The sequence below is a fragment of the Lates calcarifer genome, linkage group LG9, assembly GCF_001640805.2.
Source record: "Lates calcarifer isolate ASB-BC8 linkage group LG9, TLL_Latcal_v3, whole genome shotgun sequence".
NCBI classification, from domain to species: Eukaryota; Metazoa; Chordata; class Actinopteri; family Centropomidae; genus Lates; species Lates calcarifer.
In genome coordinates, this window is record NC_066841.1 from 6,356,888 (window position 1) to 6,376,762 (window position 19,875).

At 36.9% G+C, this 19,875-nt stretch overlaps 2 protein-coding genes across 4 annotated transcripts; both read left to right on the plus strand.

Annotated features, from left to right (window-relative positions):
- Positions 1-132: 132 nt before the first annotated feature.
- sigmar1 (sigma non-opioid intracellular receptor 1) lies at positions 133-4,465 on the plus strand. Its single transcript, XM_018671763.2, has 5 exons — positions 133-541; positions 681-732; positions 1,641-1,789; positions 2,103-2,195; positions 2,357-4,465. The coding sequence occupies exons 1-5, from the start codon at positions 148-150 to the stop codon at positions 2,584-2,586; spliced, it is 918 nt and encodes a 305-aa protein (XP_018527279.2). The 5' UTR covers positions 133-147; the 3' UTR covers positions 2,587-4,465.
- A 1,824-nt stretch (positions 4,466-6,289) lies between these two features.
- katnal2 (katanin p60 subunit A-like 2) lies at positions 6,290-13,411 on the plus strand. 3 transcript variants are annotated; one of them, XM_018671726.2, is made up of 16 exons: positions 6,290-6,478; positions 7,361-7,431; positions 7,807-7,973; positions 8,116-8,152; positions 8,419-8,509; positions 8,617-8,715; positions 9,007-9,054; positions 9,205-9,282; positions 9,662-9,760; positions 10,678-10,741; positions 10,893-11,011; positions 11,172-11,263; positions 11,514-11,624; positions 12,068-12,230; positions 12,359-12,452; positions 12,732-13,411. In XM_018671726.2, exons 1-16 carry the CDS (start codon positions 6,425-6,427, stop codon positions 12,869-12,871), a joined length of 1,527 nt encoding a protein of 508 aa, XP_018527242.1. In that variant the 5' UTR covers positions 6,290-6,424; the 3' UTR covers positions 12,872-13,411. The 3 variants fall into 3 exon arrangements, with proteins under 3 accessions (XP_018527242.1, XP_018527244.1, XP_018527243.1); XM_018671728.2 differs by having other exon boundaries at positions 12,359-12,470; positions 12,732-12,820; XM_018671727.2 differs by having other exon boundaries at positions 6,334-6,354.
- Positions 13,412-19,875: the final 6,464 nt, after the last annotated feature.

The window sequence follows — 19,875 nt, forward strand, 5'->3', positions numbered from 1 at the left end:
ATATATGGGTAAAAACTACAAACTAATAATAAGACAAAATTTAAATATTCGTTTTAAGCACAATAATTTGAGTAGTATATCATTGGATAATTGTTTTATGTAAACATGCAAAAAAAAATTAAGACAACCTAAAGGGGGTTTTACATTATGCTGGCAACCCAGGAGCCGCTGTTGCCTACACGACGAGCTCGGCATTCGATTGGCCCGACAGCGATATCCCGCCCCCACCTGAGCAGGAAGAAGCTGTCAGCTGTACTCCACGCCTCCTCTGCCGATCGCGTGTGTGGAGCAACCTGTGTCTTCCTCCCCTTGTGTGCACATGTAGTCAGACCTGCTGCTGCTGCTGCTGCTGCCGCTGCTACTTCTGCGTCTCTGTCTGTACGTGTTGTTTCAACCATGTCTGTTGTCAAAACGAGTTTAAAACTGTTTGTGTTCGCCGCAGTCACCGTCCTGGCCCTGCTACTGCTGCGGAACTGGATGGCCACCAAGCAGTACGTTTTCAGCAAAGAAGACGTCGCCAAATTGGCCAAACAGTACGCAGGTGAGTTTGGTACTGAGGAGTTTTGTGTCTAAGTCGAGTCAAGACCACTCTACAGTTCACTCAAATGCCGTTTATTAAACCGGCCCAAACAGTCTTCCTCCCTGCCCTCCATATTTACTGTAAATGTCTCTATTCTCAGGTCAAGACCATGAGCAGGCCTTCTCCAAAGTGGTGGTGGAGCTCAGGAAGAGGTAACAGTCACATTATTTTACAATGGAAGCCTACTCAAATAATAAAACTTCCATCACCATCATAATTGGTTTGAGCGCTTGACCAGCTTCAACCAAAACATGTCTGGTTATCATTTCTTGGAGTTATAAATCAATCATCAGAACTGACTCAGATTGACCAATATTATTTAACATGACTCACCATTTCGACATTTGACTGTTAGCATGGTCAATCCAACCTCAGTGCTTAAAGTTACATGATAGGTGGTGTTGAAGAACTGTTAAAAGTATGCTCCTAAATGTCAGACAGCTCCAGAGGTCTCTGAAGTTGGTTAAAACCAGATCCTAGATGACTGAAGTCGAGAAACAGAACTGTGCACGCCCTGGTTTTTGTCCAGTAATAATAATATTAATGCATTAGCTGAGGCAGTGTAATTAAGAATAGAGTAGGTTAGTTTATCTTTTGTGTTTCAAAATTTTATAGGATGTTACACCACTTTTTGAGTCTTACTGCTCAAACTCAATGAAGACCCTTCTTTCTCTTGGGTTAGTACTTTAGGGCATCCTTGTGTAATTTTTGATAAATACCACCAAATTCTCACGTTAGGTATGAATATTTGGAAAGCAGTTTGCTTTATCAATTCCCTAATTGATTTATCAGTTATCCAAAAGGTGATGACTTGAAGGGTCTTGTAGTAACAATAACAACAGTAACAATCAGTTTTACAAACTTGACACAGACAACAGCACTGCATTTAATCCCCTTTTAAACCCTGCTCCAGTTCATCTGGACTTTGATTGGTAAAGATAATCCTCCACTGATAGTGTTCCATCTATTTGATGTGAATAAGTGTTAAATGTCACTAGGTGAGTGTTTTGTGTTGTGTTTGGCTTTTAAAAGAACTCCTAATAAAATGTGACTGAACTAGGTATCCTGGCCACATTCTGCCAGACGAGGACCTGCAGTGGGTGTTTGTGAATGCTGGAGGCTGGATGGGCTCCATGTGTCTGCTGCACGCTTCGCTCACAGAGTACTTGCTGTTGTTTGGTACTGCAGTGGACACAGGAGGACACTCAGGTGAGGATGGAGGGGGTTTAAAATCTGTTGTGCCATGCAGTATGGGTCAAGATCCGTTCCAAGACAATAATCATCAAAATAAAACACAGATTATTTTTTTTAAGAGTGGATTGCTTCTGTCATTGTCATGCTTTGAAGGACAAAAATGCCTGCACACTTGCCTTTGTCACATTTTCCCACACTTTCAAAACGTTTGGGAGCCTTTTTCTCAGCAGGTGTAATGTATCTCCCCTCGTTCTTCTAGGACTTTGTGACAAATCTGTATACAAAGTGATATAATTTTAACTCCATGTCTACTTCCTGTTTCTATCAGGTCGTTACTGGGCAGAGATTTCTGACACCATCATCTCCGGAACCTTCAGACAGTGGAAGGAGGGGACAACTAAAAGTGAAACGTACTACCCCGGTAATACCTTAACACATTTTAATCTGAAATGTTATGTTTTTATATACGTTTGTCCTAAATTATTGGTTTAAATGTATCTGAATGACGGAAACAGATACAGGTATAGTGTAGTTTATCTTCTCTTTCTTTTCTCTTTCTCTTCCAAATCTTTTGTCCCATAGGTGACACCATCGTACACGGTGTAGGTGAGGCGACGTCAGTCCAGTGGAGTGCAGGGACGTGGATGGTGGAATATGGCAGAGGTTTCATCCCCTCCACGCTGGGGTTCGCTCTGGCTGACACCCTATTCAGCACCCAGGACTTCCTCACAATGTTCTACACTGTACGTGTCTATATCAAGGGTTTGCTGCTGGAGGCTGGTACACTACTTACAGAAGCTGGAATTTTCTGAGGTGCAGTCAAGGCTTGGAGACCTGCATATAGACAGTAATGTCAAAGTTCGCCTTGTCATGCTATTTTACCCCTGACCACTAACATCTAACGTGGGGAGAAATCTTTGCCAGATGATTGCAAGTTTGAGCATTAAAAATTTTTACCTGAAATTGTAGACAATCCAAATTTGCCTCAGCACAGTTGATCCCACCATCATTCAAGTTCTCGTATAGGCTATACAAAACAAGGTGTTTGACTCCAGTAGTCTAGTCTTAACATTTACCCTGTGATGTCAAACTGCTGAACTAATCAACAAATCTCCCAAGAACATGTCAGAATCTAACCCCTCATATAAAGTCCCTCAGTGATACTCAGCGTCTTAACTCCACACAATAAGCATTCCTCTGAGAGCTCAAACTGCCTAAATAGTAGGTGAGGTCTTAAGCACCCATAAAAATCCAAAATCCATCCATATTTTTTAGGATCTGAGGCCTAAAGACCCTACAACGACTTGCCAAATCTGAGATTCTTCTGAGAAAAAATGAGTCAGTATGTGTAACCAGGTTTTAGAGTTTTAACTAATATCAGAAAATGCAAGCTCAAACTGGTTGCTGATCATTGCACATTTGGGGACCAAGGAATTACTCTTAAAACAAATATGCAAATGATTAATTTGGCTTGAAAAGCAAATACAAAATATATCATGTAAAGCCAAAGCCACTATTTTCTTAGTAAATGCCCATTTCATATTAATATGCATGTGGATTCTCAGTAAATGAGGAACCTGTGTGAATCTAGATTTATGAAGATGTGACTCACATCATGTCCTCATTCATCACCGATCTGTTCATACTAAATATTTTTTGAAAATGTTGATTGGAGGTATATGTTAATGAAAACTGCCTGAATGATGTGTGTGTAATGTCCCACCTTGCCCCAATATGAACCGTATCCAGATTCATACCAGCTCAGAGACAGTAGTGTTTTTAATGATTATGGTTTCTGTGTTTTGGTTCATGCTGGACTATTTCTGATCTACTGCAGCAATAGATGTATTTCAATGGAGCAGTTTCCACATTTCAATCCTGTACTTTCTCCCTAAACTTTCAGAACTTTGCATAAAATTTACACCACATATAGTGTGGTGCAGTTTGACACAAACAGATATGTCTTGGGAGAAATTGGGAGCCCCTTCAAAAACTTCTGCTGTGCAATGCTGTAATTGTACATGTTTCAGTCATTCACTTAATTGGATGGTTTGAATTCACAAAAGTTGATTTCATACAAAACCTTTTAAAAGTCAAAGGTTAAATAGACCTGCACTTAACAATATTATTTTGAATATATAATTGTAGAGATGAATGATATTAGGTTCTGACCGAGCTGCATGGCTATAGTTTAATCAGTTTCTGTTTGTTGTCTGAAACTTTGCACTAGCCCAACAGGGCAAAAACAAAACACTATCAACAGACCTCATCCTCTACACGTCCATGTTGTAACATAATACTGAGCAGCAATGGCAGAGAATCGAAGCTTTTTGGAAATCTTGTGTGTATTTCACTTGGAATTGCACTACACAAGCAAATTACTGCTGCTGAATCTCTCATCTCCAGGTTCTGCCATTTTAAATAAAACAGCCTTATTTTCAGATTGATGCCTGAACCCCATCGATGATACAGGGTTTCCACCATGGGAGTGAAAACGTACCCAGAACTGTAGTTCATTAGTTTACGTACAGCAGTGTCAGTTGAAGTGGGGTCTTGGATGGATGGCAAAACAAAATGCAAGATGGACAGAAAACCTATTACTGTACCTTAAATGCTGACAAGTGGTTGTGCACTGTAAGATAAAGATGGAAACTGACAGTGCCAGAATAAATAAATGTTTCTGAAGGAAAATGATACAAGCCTGTTTTAATTATTACATCTATCTTTATTGCGGTTATAGCACCACTGGCATTTAGAGGTCAACTGCTGCCAAGGGGACTAAATGTAACCCTAATGCTGTAAATGATGTAAATTCAAGGCCACCTTATCCATCACAGAAGCCTATAATTACAGCTAATATCATGTTGCATAGAACTATGATGACAAAACTGGTTTTCAGTAAACTATAATCACAGCATGTCGTTCATCACCCTTGCCCTTGCCCTACAAAACAAACAAAAACAAACGGTAGGGATAATTTTAACAGGTAAACAGAAGGTGGGTGAAATCACAAAACTGACCTTATATACTCTGGAGAGTTAATAAAAAAAAGAGATGAGGTTAGGGATGTGTGAGATGGTGGAGGGACGGTGTTATTCAATAAAACAAGCCAACAGGATAGAAGATAGACACATCAGTCCTCATCTCTGTCTGTAAATGTCAACAGGATGCAGACAACCTGATTTTCTGTCATCATATCCATGATAGAGGTCTGTGTGATGATGACAGAAGTGTGTGTATAAGGTTGAGAGTGTGTGAATGTTCATGTTGTGTACACGTTCTACATACCAATGCACATGTGCACTCATATATCCTTTCTAATGTTCCTGCTCCCTGCCTATCAATCCATCTGTTTCTGTGTTCATCACAGATATGGATTTAATGTCAGTCTAACAAACCGGCCTGACCCCACTGCCCTCCTTCTCTTTAAGACGATAGAGGTCCTCTAAAGGAGATGTATTCAGAATCGAAAACGGACGCTGAAATACCAGCATGCTCGGGCAGCAGCCATACCTTAATGGAATAGACGATGGCCTGTTTGACTAATCACTCTGCTTCCAGACAGATGATGTCCTCCCACCATATATTGGGGGCTGTGTGCAAATATGTCATTTAGGGGTGAACACACAGTTATGTGGGATGCAAGTAGAGGATATTACACTGGATGGATACAAACACCTTCCACCCCCCAAAAATACACACACGTACACTTAACTATTCGACCAACATAAACGCACCAATCAACCACTTGCTCACACACACACACAAAACAAGATTCACAGTCATACGGGTATAAAACCAGTGTGTGTGTCTGGTCAATTAGGCTTGCATAAATAGGTGTCCATTATAATGAAACATCAGACAGGAAACGGCTAGAACTCCTGGGGCCTCTATTTTACACACAGCAAAGCTGTATACTGCTTTCTAGTGGGCATTTTCAGTATAACATCAGACACTTTGATATTTGAGGACAAAAATCTCTCAACAAGAGCAACATATGAGCCCAACAGTTGAGTGAAGTCAACTGACAGCAATATTTGTGACTAAACGTAAGTGAAACTGAAAGAGGATTGCATCAACAATGCAATATTCTCTATGTGATATCATTATAAAAGGAAAACCTCTGTTTGTTGCTGGAAGAGTACAATACAGTCAGAGAAGGTATTGTTGCTTAAATATTGTTTATTAAGACTTGTCTTAATTACTTGAGTTTTCCATGGGGAAAATTCTTAACTAGAGGCTTTTGCCTGAGTTGTCAACAACTCATCTATTTTTTGTCTTTGACTGATAAATATCTTTAGTTTTATAAGTATGGATTTGATAAGCTAGTTTTTATAATCTTAGCATTTAGAGGAAGTCGTGTACATTTCCCAACAAAGGTTTTTTCCTCGTTTATGCTAATAAATACAAAGTTAATACTATTATGTCATTCTGTCTTGTCATTGCTAGGGAATATTTAGTTGTTTTTCCATGTTTGTATTCACGCACATACATGGAGAGTCAAAGAAAGAACACAGAACACCTGTAAGTACGGTGGCCCCGAGGGGAAACCGTAAGACCCCTCTTGGAAACACACGACGGTGAGCAGACTAACAACCGACCAACAACAGAAAACTGACAGACTTGCTGTCTCACAGACCCTTCAGAATCATGATGGAGCTTTCATATCAATCCATGAAAATCGCTCATCAAGCCCGGGAGGCGGTGAGTTAATAAGGGGTTTTGTTTTTTTTGTATTTTCAAGATTTGACGGACAACTGTTGGTAAGCTAACAACTTTTAGCAAACTACTGATGACACTCGGGAGTGGGGCATGAACTTCATCTTACGGCCAAATGAACTGCGACATGTGACAAGTAACGTTACACAGACAGTAGAAATGTATTCGGGGACAAGTCCGTGTGTTTTTCACATTACGTTATGCCGCAAACAGCAGCTTAACTCTCACAACTGAACGTTGAGCAGTTAGCCGTTGAGCTAATCAAGCTAGTTTTGCATGCATCCACAGTCACAATTAATCGGCGTTCACTGGTTGCCGAGATACCAAAGCAGGTGGTTTTCATTTGTGGCAGTTTGTCACCCTCTGCTGGCAACTTCACTCTCCCCTCATCAGTGTAGGTTAGATACCACAACGACTCCCTCCAAGTTTAACCAGTTTAACCCAGGGAAGGAGAATGTAAGCTACCGTGCTCAAGTACTGTATTACATTACAACAGAGCTACAATAAAATCCTACTGTCCTCAAGTACTGGGCTTCAAACCTTTTTCGCAGCAGACATTTTGACTCGACAAACACAGGTGTTGTAAATGTCACTAATGAAAACTCTCTAATTACACTGAAACAGCAGGCTTGTGTCTTTTTTCTCTTGCCTCTCCAAAATAATTGGCAGCAGTACTTCTACTAAATCAAATACACTGGCATATATAAGTGGAAAGGAGCCATTGTTAATGTATTTCCTAGTATGACAAGTCAAAATGTCTACTGTAAAAAGCCGTTATTTTACACCTCCAGTGATGCAGTTGTGTCAGAGTTGCTACTGAGTCTGAGCGCTGAGTAAGTGCTGAGCACATCTGTTGTTGTCCGACAGGATGAGCTGAGGACTGAGATGAGGAAGAAGAGCCTCCTCATCCTCATCTACCAACACCTGCTGGGACAAGGGTCAGTATGAAATATAAAATAGTCAGCATTAGCTACTTGATGACATGTGAAGTGGACTTGGTCTTTGTTATAGCAGATATTATAGTGGCAAGTGAAGAAACATCTGGATCAATATTCAGTTACTATAATACGCATTGCTAAGGAAGCAGGTGTTTGAGTAACATCAATGTAAAGCCTGTACCAGGTTATGTAAAGCCTGTACCAGGTTATATTGGATGTACAGTAACAAGCCTACAGATGGCCATACATGTGTTTCTGTGTGTTTATACAGAGAGTATATGTACATGCAGTTCATAGATAGAACACAATAAATCATGCTGGATTCTTGGGGCTCTTGATCTTTACAGTGTGTGTGCATGTGTGTGTGTCCACCAGCTATGTAGCCGCTGCAGTGGCCTTGGACCAGGAGACAAATGGAGGCGTGAGGAAGTTCGAGGTTTGTGATAACATCGATCTGGAGATGGTGCTGATGGAGTATGAAAGCTATCACTATGTCAAATTCCAGAAATATCCCAAACTTATTAGGAAAACAGCAGAACCAGGTATTTGACTACTGCCGAAACACCTAGCAACATACTCAGTGGGATAAATCTGCTGCAAAATTCTGAGTTATTGGGATATACTTCTCAACAACAGTTTCACTATTTTCTGTGTTTTTTGTTTGTTTGTTTTTTTCTGCTCAAGGTGAAAACAGATATGCAAAAAGTGGTGGAGTAAAGAGGTGAGGCTGTCCAGTGCGCAAACCTTTTTTTTATTTTATGTTCACAACTTAATAGTCATACACTGTCCAACATACTCACAGTATAAATAGAAAGGATAAAATATGCAACAGCAATGTAATAATTGATATGGAAAAAGCATGTCAATGATTTGACAGTGATGTTGGACAAGGTCTGATGTATTTGAAAATGCAAGAATGATATCAATGACAACTCTCCTGATTTCTGCCACTGATGGATGTCTCCTGCATCTCTTTTTGTCCCTCAGGAGTCCCTGTTCAGCTATGAAGCCTCTTCCCAAAATCAATCCTTCCCAGAGTCCACAGTCTGGAAACGGACCCAAGAGGGCAGCCACCAGTGTACATACATATATACAGCATTAAACACATAACAAAACAACCAAAATAAGTATATTACATAAAAGGTGATTATTCTTACATCCTCATAACTGTGTTTCATTTCCCAGGAGAATGGCTTATCTGTTCCTCCAGAGTCATCAGAGTTTGGTCTCAATGTTTCCTCCATCAAAAATGGACCAGCAGGGGAGGTAGCCATGAACAGGAAGGTACAGGGGAAGTTATGAGTGGTTATATTTTAAAATGTTTATTTATTTTATTTATTTTAAACATTAATGTTCTGATTTTTTTTAAATCAGTGATCACACATTTTCTGTTGTGTTTAATTGTTTTACTAAAAACTGTCTACATCATATATGCTTCCAGATCTCTCATAAATAGAAGAAGTTTCTCTTTCATATTACAAAATCACTGCAATCACTTTTGTTCTCATTATGCCTATGTTCACCTGAATGTGAAAATAAATAAATAAATTATAAATACTGTTTTGTCTGTCTTAGGGACAGATGACTGATGGCAAAGGAGGTGGCATTGACTCAGACCACATGGTAAATAAACTGGAGCACCTTAGCAACACTGAGGAGATAAAAATGGCAAATATCCTTATGATGAGCAATTAATTCAATATGTGTAAAACATGCAAAAATATTATTTTTGGAACAAATACTTGTGAACTTGATTGTATGTTGTTTTTGCAGGAACGGCTGCTGAAGCCTCTTAGTGGCTTCTCTGGGATGAGTGGTGAGATGAGAGAACTGGCTGCAATCATCAGCAGGGTACTACACACATTAATACTATACTGTATACACTGACCAACTGAACAAGAAACACATATGTTCAAAAGCAAAGATGTAGAAGAGTTGGTATTCTCTAAAATTGGGGCACAGAAGATATGCTAAAAATGTGAAAAGATCTTTTAGGGATTTTTGTGATACCAAATATGTCCACTAGAGAGCAGCGAAAGCTTTATTGTGAGTGAATTGATCTGGTGTATTAATGAAGGCCCAGGTTCTATCTATTTTCCTTATCTGATGTTTCATTCTAAAGGACACCTATTTACGCAAGCCTAATCGCGCCAGAAGGTGTGTGTCCATTTCTAGCTGATACCTTCCACATGCATCCCTCACTTTGTGTGTGTGTTTGTTCCTCCTAAAGGACATCTATTTGCACAGTCCCAACGTGCGGTGGGAGGACATCATCGGCCTGGAGGACGCCAAGCGATTAGTCAAAGAGGCCGTCGTCTATCCCATTAAGGTATGGCTGCTGCCCGAGTATGCTGGTATTTCAACACCGGTCGTCCGTCTTCGATTCTGAATACATCTCCTTTAAAGGGCTTAAAGAGAAGGAGGGCAGTGGGGTCAGGCCAGTTTGTTAGGCTGACATTAAATCTATATCTGGGATAATATGGTAACACACATACACAGATGGATAGGTAGGCGGGGAGGCAGGCACTCACACATGGTATGCCATGTAGAATTTATATACATAGCTTTATTAACACAGTTCTGCCCCTGCATACAGAAATTGCACATGCAAATAAAAGCTGGCCCACAAACACATTAAAGCACAGAGAGGAAATACATACACACACGTCTGTCTTCATCACACAGACCTCTCATGATATGATGACAACAAATCAGGTTGTCTGCATCCTCTTGACATTTACAGACGGAGATGAGGACAGATGTGTCTATCTTCTATTCTGCTGTTGTGCTTTATTGAATAACACCGTCCCTCCACCTTCTCACAATCCCTAACTTCTGTCTCCATTATTATTCATTCTCTGCGGTATAAGGTCAGTTTGGTCATTTGAGCCAGTCCCTGTTTGCCACCTAAAATTCAGACTGATTTGTGGTACTTGGTATTTGCAGCTCTGACTCAGCTGTACATCAGGCAAATCAGTTTCTTTTGCACACAGCTCAGCTTCTTATTAGTTGGCACAAAATCAAAATACATGTTGCATTGCTGGGAGTTGGTAACAAGTTCACAGCCATAAATTCTTTTAATATTAAAATACAAGATGATTTACTAATGGTTTGTGTCTATGCTGTTGTAGTTTTCACATTTCACTCAATGCCTTTATCGCCCCATTTTTTTCATGTCTTCTCTGCCCTTTTTTCTTTCCTTTCCAAAATGTATTCTCCATTACTTCCTATGCTCTGTCTTTGCAGTACCCCCAGCTGTTTACAGGCATCTTGTCTCCATGGAAGGGCTTGCTGCTTTACGGCCCCCCAGGTAAGACCTCCACTGGTTCCTTAGGTTCCCAGATGAAGGAAAACATGTTTTCTTGCTATTAATTGGTATCCTATTGTGAAGAATTTTAAGCCCTAAATTTTGGAACTCTACCTAACGTAGTCTTGTGGTCACTGGGCTCTCATACACACAGGTACAGGAAAGACCCTGCTGGCCAAGGCAGTGGCCACAGAGTGTAAGACGACCTTCTTCAACATTTCAGCCTCCAGCATTGTCAGCAAGTGGAGGGGAGACTCTGAGAAACTGGTCAGGGTAGGTTGCCATTCAGCACACAAAACAATCAACAGTGCAACAAATAAGAAAAAAACAAGTTTACATATGTAACACATATTTTTCCTATACTCTGTGTTGTTTTTTTTGTTTTGTTTTTTTTGTTAGGATGTGTGTAATCTAGGTATATATGTTTCTATAGGTCCTGTTTGAGCTGGCCAGGTACCATGCCCCATCCACCATCTTTCTGGATGAGCTAGAGTCAGTGATGGGCCAGAGAGGAACCAGCATGGGGTGAGATGAATCACAAAGTGCAGCATAAGTAGTTGTGGCAGTTTTACGAGTGCTGAAGGTTAGGGGTCCAGAATACTGTTCCTCCCACATGAATTGACCCTACCATTATAATGTACTTGTGCCACTGTTAAGAGCTTTAAATTATAGAAGCACATTGCTGCCATGCCAAAAAAAGGAAAATGAATCAGTATCAGGTTATTACATGAAAAGTCTGTTGTTATAACAATATTTTTCATGTGTCTGTTTTCAGAGGAGAGCATGAGGGCAGTCGCAGGATGAAGACAGAGCTGCTGGTTCAGATGGACGGACTGGCAAGATCAGAGGACCTGGTGTTTGTACTGGCTGCTTCCAACCTGCCATGGTAAATCTTAACACAAACACATACCACTTGCATATATGTTTCATAGTGATGATAGCAACTAGGTAATATGTGTAACAGACAGACAAACACAAGTTCATTCTTTTTCTTTATTTCTCTCTCACACATAATTTCAGAATTTCTTTAAACATCAGATGTCATTATCATGTTAACATCTGCAGTATGCTTGGATTTCAACAACAGTTCAAAATTATTTTTAATTTGCAGCCACTGAGAACCTATTTCAAAAATAAAAATGCAGAAAGAAACTATTTTAAAATATGACTGTTTTTTCTTGAATCCAAAGACATAAACTTAATTTTTATTGACAAAAATAAGATTATAATAAGAGACAATAATGATATTTAGAGAAGATAAATCATAAAATGACAACTCAGTTAACTGCTGTCAGTACAGATTTGTGACTAGTCCTACTGTTCTCTCAGGGAACTGGACCATGCCATGTTGAGGAGATTGGAGAAGAGGATTCTAGTGAGTCTTCCCTCCTCACCAGCTCGCCAAGCCATGATCTCTCATTGGCTACCTCCTCTCAACTCCACAGGAGGAGTGGAGTTACGAACTGAATTGGACTATGAAACCCTGGCAAAGGTGTTACAGTATTATTTATTTATTAATTTATTTATTGTGTGACTGCTGAAATATTTAATCATTTATCTGTTGCATAGTAAAGTTCCCAACAGTTAGGCCATATCTGCCTGTGTTTGTGTGTGTTTTAGGACATGGAAGGTTACTCTGGCTCTGATATCAGATTGGTGTGTAAGGAGGCTGCCATGAGACCAGTCCGCAAGATCTTTGATGCCCTGGAGTCAGGTTTAACAACAAACACATGTATACACACAGACACACACGTGCATTCATATATATTCATATATACATAGATGCCAAGTGGAAAGAACAAGGTTACCCAAACTTTTCAGCCCCAACCCCCAAAATAAGGTGCCAGAAATTTTCAACCTCCAATGTCCCTGGAGGTGGTTGAAACATACAAATAAATCATGAAACCACATTAGGAGACCCCCATAAACAGCCATGTCTTCTGTCAGGTGTCTGGATAAAATACTGTAGCCTCACTGTCATTTTCCTTTGCAGAGGACACTGACATGCCTGCCATCCAGCTGGAAACGGTGACAACAGCTGACTTCCTTGAAGTCATTGCACATACCAAACCCTCGGCCCGAAACTTGATGGACAGATACACAGCCTGGGAGAGAGAGTACGAGTCTGTCTGACACTCATACATACAAAGGCACATTTTAACATTAAAAAAACATGAAAGACTTTTACACTAACACTACAACATACAAATACATACAAATTAGCATACTGTAGTTACACTTAATGGGAGATGTAGCAAGATTTTCAAGAGTATGTTATTTTTTAACAAGCATTTTTTTAACCTTTGACATATGTGACATTACAAACCTAGTACAGTAGGATGGGACAGCACCAGTCTGATAGCATAGAGCATATATGACTTCATATTTGAGAAACATAAGACGAAGCAGCAAAATAATGTGTGAATACAAATTTCCTGAAGAAGTACTCCAAACAGTAATACTCTGAGACAGTGCTACTATTTTTTAATGTTGTCTGTAATTTTATTTATTTGTACATGATCATAATCACAAAAAATATTAAATGATTATTACCAGCTGAAGATTTTTTTTTATTCTAACTTAGAATTATACATTACAATGCAATGACAAAACATGTTATTTTGGCAACAGATGGTGCATAGTTTTTTGTTGTTGTTGGCGGCCCAAATTTATCAAATTAATTATTAAGTAATTAATTTAGGTAATTAAGTTAGTAAATAAGGTTAGAATATAGTTCTATTCACCCACCCACCCCCCACCGCCAGTTAAATTTCAGTTGCTCTTTTTTGTTCTGTCTTGTACTTGATTTTCTGGGTGACCCCCACCACTACAGTGGCGGTGGTGCCTTTTGCTGTTCCACGTTCTGATACTGCAGGATTCGAAACTTTGGACTTTGCATCATAAGGCACCGTATGGTCTCCACCAATCATACTACACTACCAATCTCCTTCACAGCAGGAAAGGAAAGGAAAACACTTTGCAATTTTTACTTCAGGTGTTGGACTCCATTTCTTGCGATCACGTGCAGCCGATCTTGCAACCCTAGACTAAGAAGTGGACAAAACCAAGCTAATCAGTTTACAGATAATTGGGTCTGTTGTTTGTTTGCATTTGGTCTGAGATTTCAAAATTCAATGATGCTAGTACTTGCTTTCTCCCAGTTGGGAGGTGGACTTCTGTCAGGTTGAGCTGATCAGCATGACAGCATTAGTCTTTAAAGGTTTAGATTGGGCCCTTAAAAAATCATTTAGCCCTAAAATATAGTAAAGTATGGCTTCAAAAATGTGGTAAAAACGCAACAGTATAGCATCAAAAATGTCATACTATGACATGACATATTATGACTATGACATTTTTGATTTTTGACTATGACCACATTTTTGACACCATACTATACTATGACATTTTTGACACCATACTATACTATGACATTTTTGACGTCATATTATACTATGACATTTTTACATTTCTGACGCCATACTATACTGATATTTTTACCACATTTTTGACACCATATTTTTTACCACATTTTTGACACCATATTGTACTATGACATTTTTATGACATTTTTGACACCATACTATACTATGACATTTTTACCACATTTCTGACACCATACTATACTATGACAATTTTGCCATTTTTTTGACGCAATACTATAACACTTTTGACGCCATACATTTTTACCACATTTTTGACACCATACTTTTTACCCCATTTCTGATGCCATACTATGACATTTTTACCACATTTCTGACGCCATACTATACTATGACATTTTTACCACATTTTTTGACACCATACTTTTTACCACATTTTTGATGCCATACTTTTTACCACATTTTTGATGCCATACTATACTATGACATTTTTGCCACATTTTTGACACCATACCATAGGACATTTTTGCCACATTTTTGACACCATAATATACTAGGACATTTTTACCACATTTTTGACACCATAATATACTAGGACATTTTTACCACATTGTTGATGCCATACTTTTTACCACATTTTTGATGCCATACTTTTTACCACATTTTTGATGCCATACTGTGACACTTTTACCACATTTTTGATGCCATACTATACTATGACATTTTTGACATATTTTTGATGCCATATTATACTATGACATTTTTATGACATTTTTGAAGCCATACTATACTATGACATTTTTGACGTCATATTATACTATGACATTTTTACATTTCTGACGCCATACTATACTGACATTTTTACCACATTTTTGACACCATATTTTTTACCACATTTTTGACGCCATATTGTACTATGACATTTGTATGACATTTTTGACGCCATACTATACTATGACATTTTTACCACATTTCTGACACCATACTATACTGTGACATTTTTACCACATTTTTTGACACCATACTTTTTACCACATTTTTGATGCTATACTATACTATGACACTGACATATTTTTGATACCATACTATACTATGACATTTTTAACCCATTTTTGACGCCATACTTTTTACCACATTTTTGATGCCATACTATACTATGACATTTTTACCACATTTTTGACGCCATATTATACTATGACATTTTTATGACATTTCTGACACCATACTATACTATGACAATTTTACCACATTTTTGACGCCATACTATGACATTTTTGCCACATTTTTGACGCCATAATATACTATGACATTTTTACCACATTTTTGATGCCATACTTTTTACCACATTTTTGATGCCATACTGTGACACTTTTACCACATTTTTGATGCCATACTATACTATGACATTTTTGACATATTTTTGATGCCATATTATACTATGACATTTTTATGACATTTTTGAAGCCATACTATACTATGACATTTTTGACATATTTTTGATGCCATATTATACTATGATATTTTATGACATTTTTGAAGCCATACTATACTATGACATTTTTGACGTCATATTATACTATGACATTTCTACATTTCTGACGCCATACTATACTGATATTTTTACCACATTTTTGACACCATATTTTTTACCACATTTTTGACACCATATTGTACTATGACATTTTTATGACATTTTTGACGCCATACTATACTATGACATTTTTACCACATTTCTGACACCATACTATACTATACTATGACAATTTTGCCATTTTTTTGACGCAATACTATAACACTTTTGACGCCATACTTTTTACCCCATTTTTGATGCCCTACTATGACATTTTTACCCCATTTTTGATGCCATCCTATACTATGACATTTTTACCACATTTTTGACACCATACTTTTTACCCCATTTCTGATGCCATACTATGACATTTTTACCACATTTCTGACGCCATACTATACTATGACATTTTTACCACATTTTTTGACACCATACTTTTTACCACATTTTTGATGCCATACTTTTTACCACATTTTTGATGCCATACTATACTATGACATTTTTGCCACATTTTTGACACCATACTATACTAGGACATTTTTGCCACATTTTTGACACCATAATATACTAGGACATTTTTACCACATTTTTGACACCATAATATACTAGGACATTTTTACCACATTTTTGATGCCATACTTTTTACCACATTTTTGATGCCATACTGTGACACTTTTACCACATTTTTGATGCCATACTATACTATGACATTTTTGACATATTTTTGATGCCATATTATACTATGACATTTTTATGACATTTTTGAAGCCATACTATACTATGACATTTTTGACGTCATATTATACTATGACATTTTTACATTTCTGACGCCATACTATACTGACATTTTTACCACATTTTTGACACCATATTTTTTACCACATTTTTGACGCCATATTGTACTATGACATTTGTATGACATTTTTGACGCCATACTATACTATGACATTTTTACCACATTTTTTGACACCATACTTTTTACCACATTTTTGATGCTATACTATACTATGACACTGACATATTTTTGATACCATACTATACTATGACATTTTTAACCCATTTTTGACGCCATACTTTTTACCACATTTTTGATGCCATACTATACTATGACATTTTTACCACATTTTTGACGCCATATTATACTATGACATTTTTATGACATTTCTGACACCATACTATACTATGACAATTTTACCACATTTTTGACGCCATACTATGACATTTTTGCCACATTTTTGACGCCATAATATACTATGACATTTTTACCACATTTTTGATGCCATACTTTTTACCACATTTTTGATGCCATACTGTGACACTTTTACCACATTTTTGATGCCATACTATACTATGACATTTTTGACATATTTTTGATGCCATATTATACTATGACATTTTTATGACATTTTTGAAGCCATACTATACTATGACATTTTTGACATATTTTTGATGCCATATTATACTATGATATTTTTATGACATTTTTGAAGCCATACTATACTATGACATTTTTGACGTCATATTATACTATGACATTTCTACATTTCTGACGCCATACTATACTGACATTTTTACCACATTTTTGACAACATATTTTTTACCACATTTTTGATGCCATACTATACTATGTCATTTTTACCCCATTTCTGACACCATACTTTTTACCCCATTTCTAATGCCATACTATGACATTTTTACCCCATTTTTGATGCCATACTATACTATGACATTTTTACCACATTTTTGACACCATACTTTTTACCCCATTTCTAATGCCATACTATGACATTTTTACCACATTTTTTGACACCATACTTTTTTACCACATTTTTGATGCTATACTATACTATGACACTTTGACATATTTTTGATGCCATACTATACTATGACATTTTTACCCCATTTTTGACACCATACTTTTTACCACATTTTTGACACCATACTATACTATGACATTTTTGACATATTTTTGACGCCATACTATACTATGACATTTTTATGACATTTCTGACGCCATACTATACTATGACAATTTTACCACATTTTTGACACCATACTATACTATGACATTTTTGACATATTTTTGACGCCATACTATACTATGACATTTTTATGACATTTCTGACGCCATACTATACTATGACAATTTTACCACATTTTTGACACCATAGTATACTATGACATTTTTGACATATTTTTGACGCCATACTATACTATGACATTTTTATGACATTTTTGATGGCATACTATGACACTTTTACCACATTTTTGATGCCATACTATACTATGACATTTTTACCACATTTTTGATGCCATACTTTTTACCACATTTTTGATGCCATACTATACTATGATATTTTTACCACATTTTTTGACACCATACTTTTTACCACATTTTTGATGCTATACTATACTATGACATTTTTACCACATTTTTGACACCATACTTTTTACCCCATTTCTAATGCCATACTATGACATTTTTACCACATTTTTTGACACCATACTTTTTTACCACATTTTTGATGCTATACTATACTATGACACTTTGACATATTTTTGATGCCATACTATACTATGACATTTTTACCCCATTTTTGACACCATACTTTTTACCACATTTTTGATGCCATACTATACTATGACATTTTTACCACATTTTTGACACCATACTATACTATGACATTTTTGACATATTTTTGACGCCATACTATACTATTACATTTTTATGACATTTCTGACGCCATACTATACTATGACAATTTTACCACATTTTTGACACCATACTATACTATGACATTTTTGACATATTTTTGACGCCATACTATACTATGACATTTTTATGACATTTCTGACGCCATACTATACTATGACAATTTTACCACATTTTTGACACCATAGTATACTATGACATTTTTGACATATTTTTGACGCCATACTATACTATGACATTTTTATGACATTTTGATGCCATACTATGACACTTTTACCACATTTTTGATGCCATACTATACTATGACATTTTACCACATTTTTGATGCCATACTTTTACCACATTTTTGATGCCATACTATACTATGATATTTTTACCACATTTTTTGACACCATACTTTTTACCACATTTTTGATGCTATACTATACTATGACACTTTGACATATTTTTGATGCCATACTACTATGACATTTTTACCCCATTTTTGACACCATACTTTTTACCACATTTTTGATGCCATACTATACTATGACATTTTTACCCCATTTTTGACGCCATATTATACTATGACATTTTTATGACATTTCTGACACCATACTATACTATGACATTTTTATGACATTTCTGACACCATACTATACTATGACCATTTTACCACATTTTTGACACCATAGTATACAATGACATTTTTGACATATTTTTGACACCATACTATACTATGACATTTTTATGACATTTTTGATGCCATACTATGACATTTTTACCACATTTTTGATGCCATACTTTTTACCACATTTCTGACGCCATACTATACTATGACACTTTGACATATTTTTGATGCCATACTATACTATGACACTTGACATATTTTTGACGCCATACTATACTATGACATTTTTGCCACATTTTTGACAATATACTATACTATAGCATTTTTACCACATTTCTGACGCCATAGTATACTATGACATTTTTGACATATTTTGACGCCATACTATACTATGACATTTTTACCACATTTTTGATGCCATACTTTTTACCACATTTTTGATGCCATACTATGACATTTTTGCCACATTTTTGACACCATATTATACTATGAAATTTTTATGACATTTCTGACGCCATACTATACTATGATAATTTTACCACATTTTTGATGCCATACTATGACACTTTTACCACATTTTTGACGCCATACTATACTATGACATTTTTACCACATTTTCAGCGCCATACTATACTGTGACATTTTTACCACATTTTTGACACCATACTATACTATGACATTTTTGACACCATACTATACTATGACATTTTTTTCCACATTTTTGACGCCATATTATACTATGACATTTTTGACATATTTTGACGCCATACTATACTATAACATTTTTACCACATTTTTGATGCCATACTTTTTACCACATTTTTGATGCCATACTGTGACACTTTACCACATTTTTGATGCCAT

Coding starts and splice junctions, on each gene's coding strand:
- katnal2 (XM_018671726.2), top strand. CDS start 6,425: ATGATGGAGCTTTCATATCAATCCATGAAAATCGCTCATCAAGCCCGG. Junction 7,974..8,115: donor TAGGAAAACAGCAGAACCAG/GTATTTGACTAC, acceptor TTTCTGCTCAAG/GTGAAAACAGATATGCAAAA. Junction 11,264..11,513: donor CAGAGAGGAACCAGCATGGG/GTGAGATGAATC, acceptor GTCTGTTTTCAG/AGGAGAGCATGAGGGCAGTC.
- sigmar1 (XM_018671763.2), top strand. CDS start 148: ATGCTGGCAACCCAGGAGCCGCTGTTGCCTACACGACGAGCTCGGCAT. Junction 1,790..2,102: donor GGACACAGGAGGACACTCAG/GTGAGGATGGAG, acceptor TGTTTCTATCAG/GTCGTTACTGGGCAGAGATT. Junction 2,196..2,356: donor AAGTGAAACGTACTACCCCG/GTAATACCTTAA, acceptor TTTGTCCCATAG/GTGACACCATCGTACACGGT.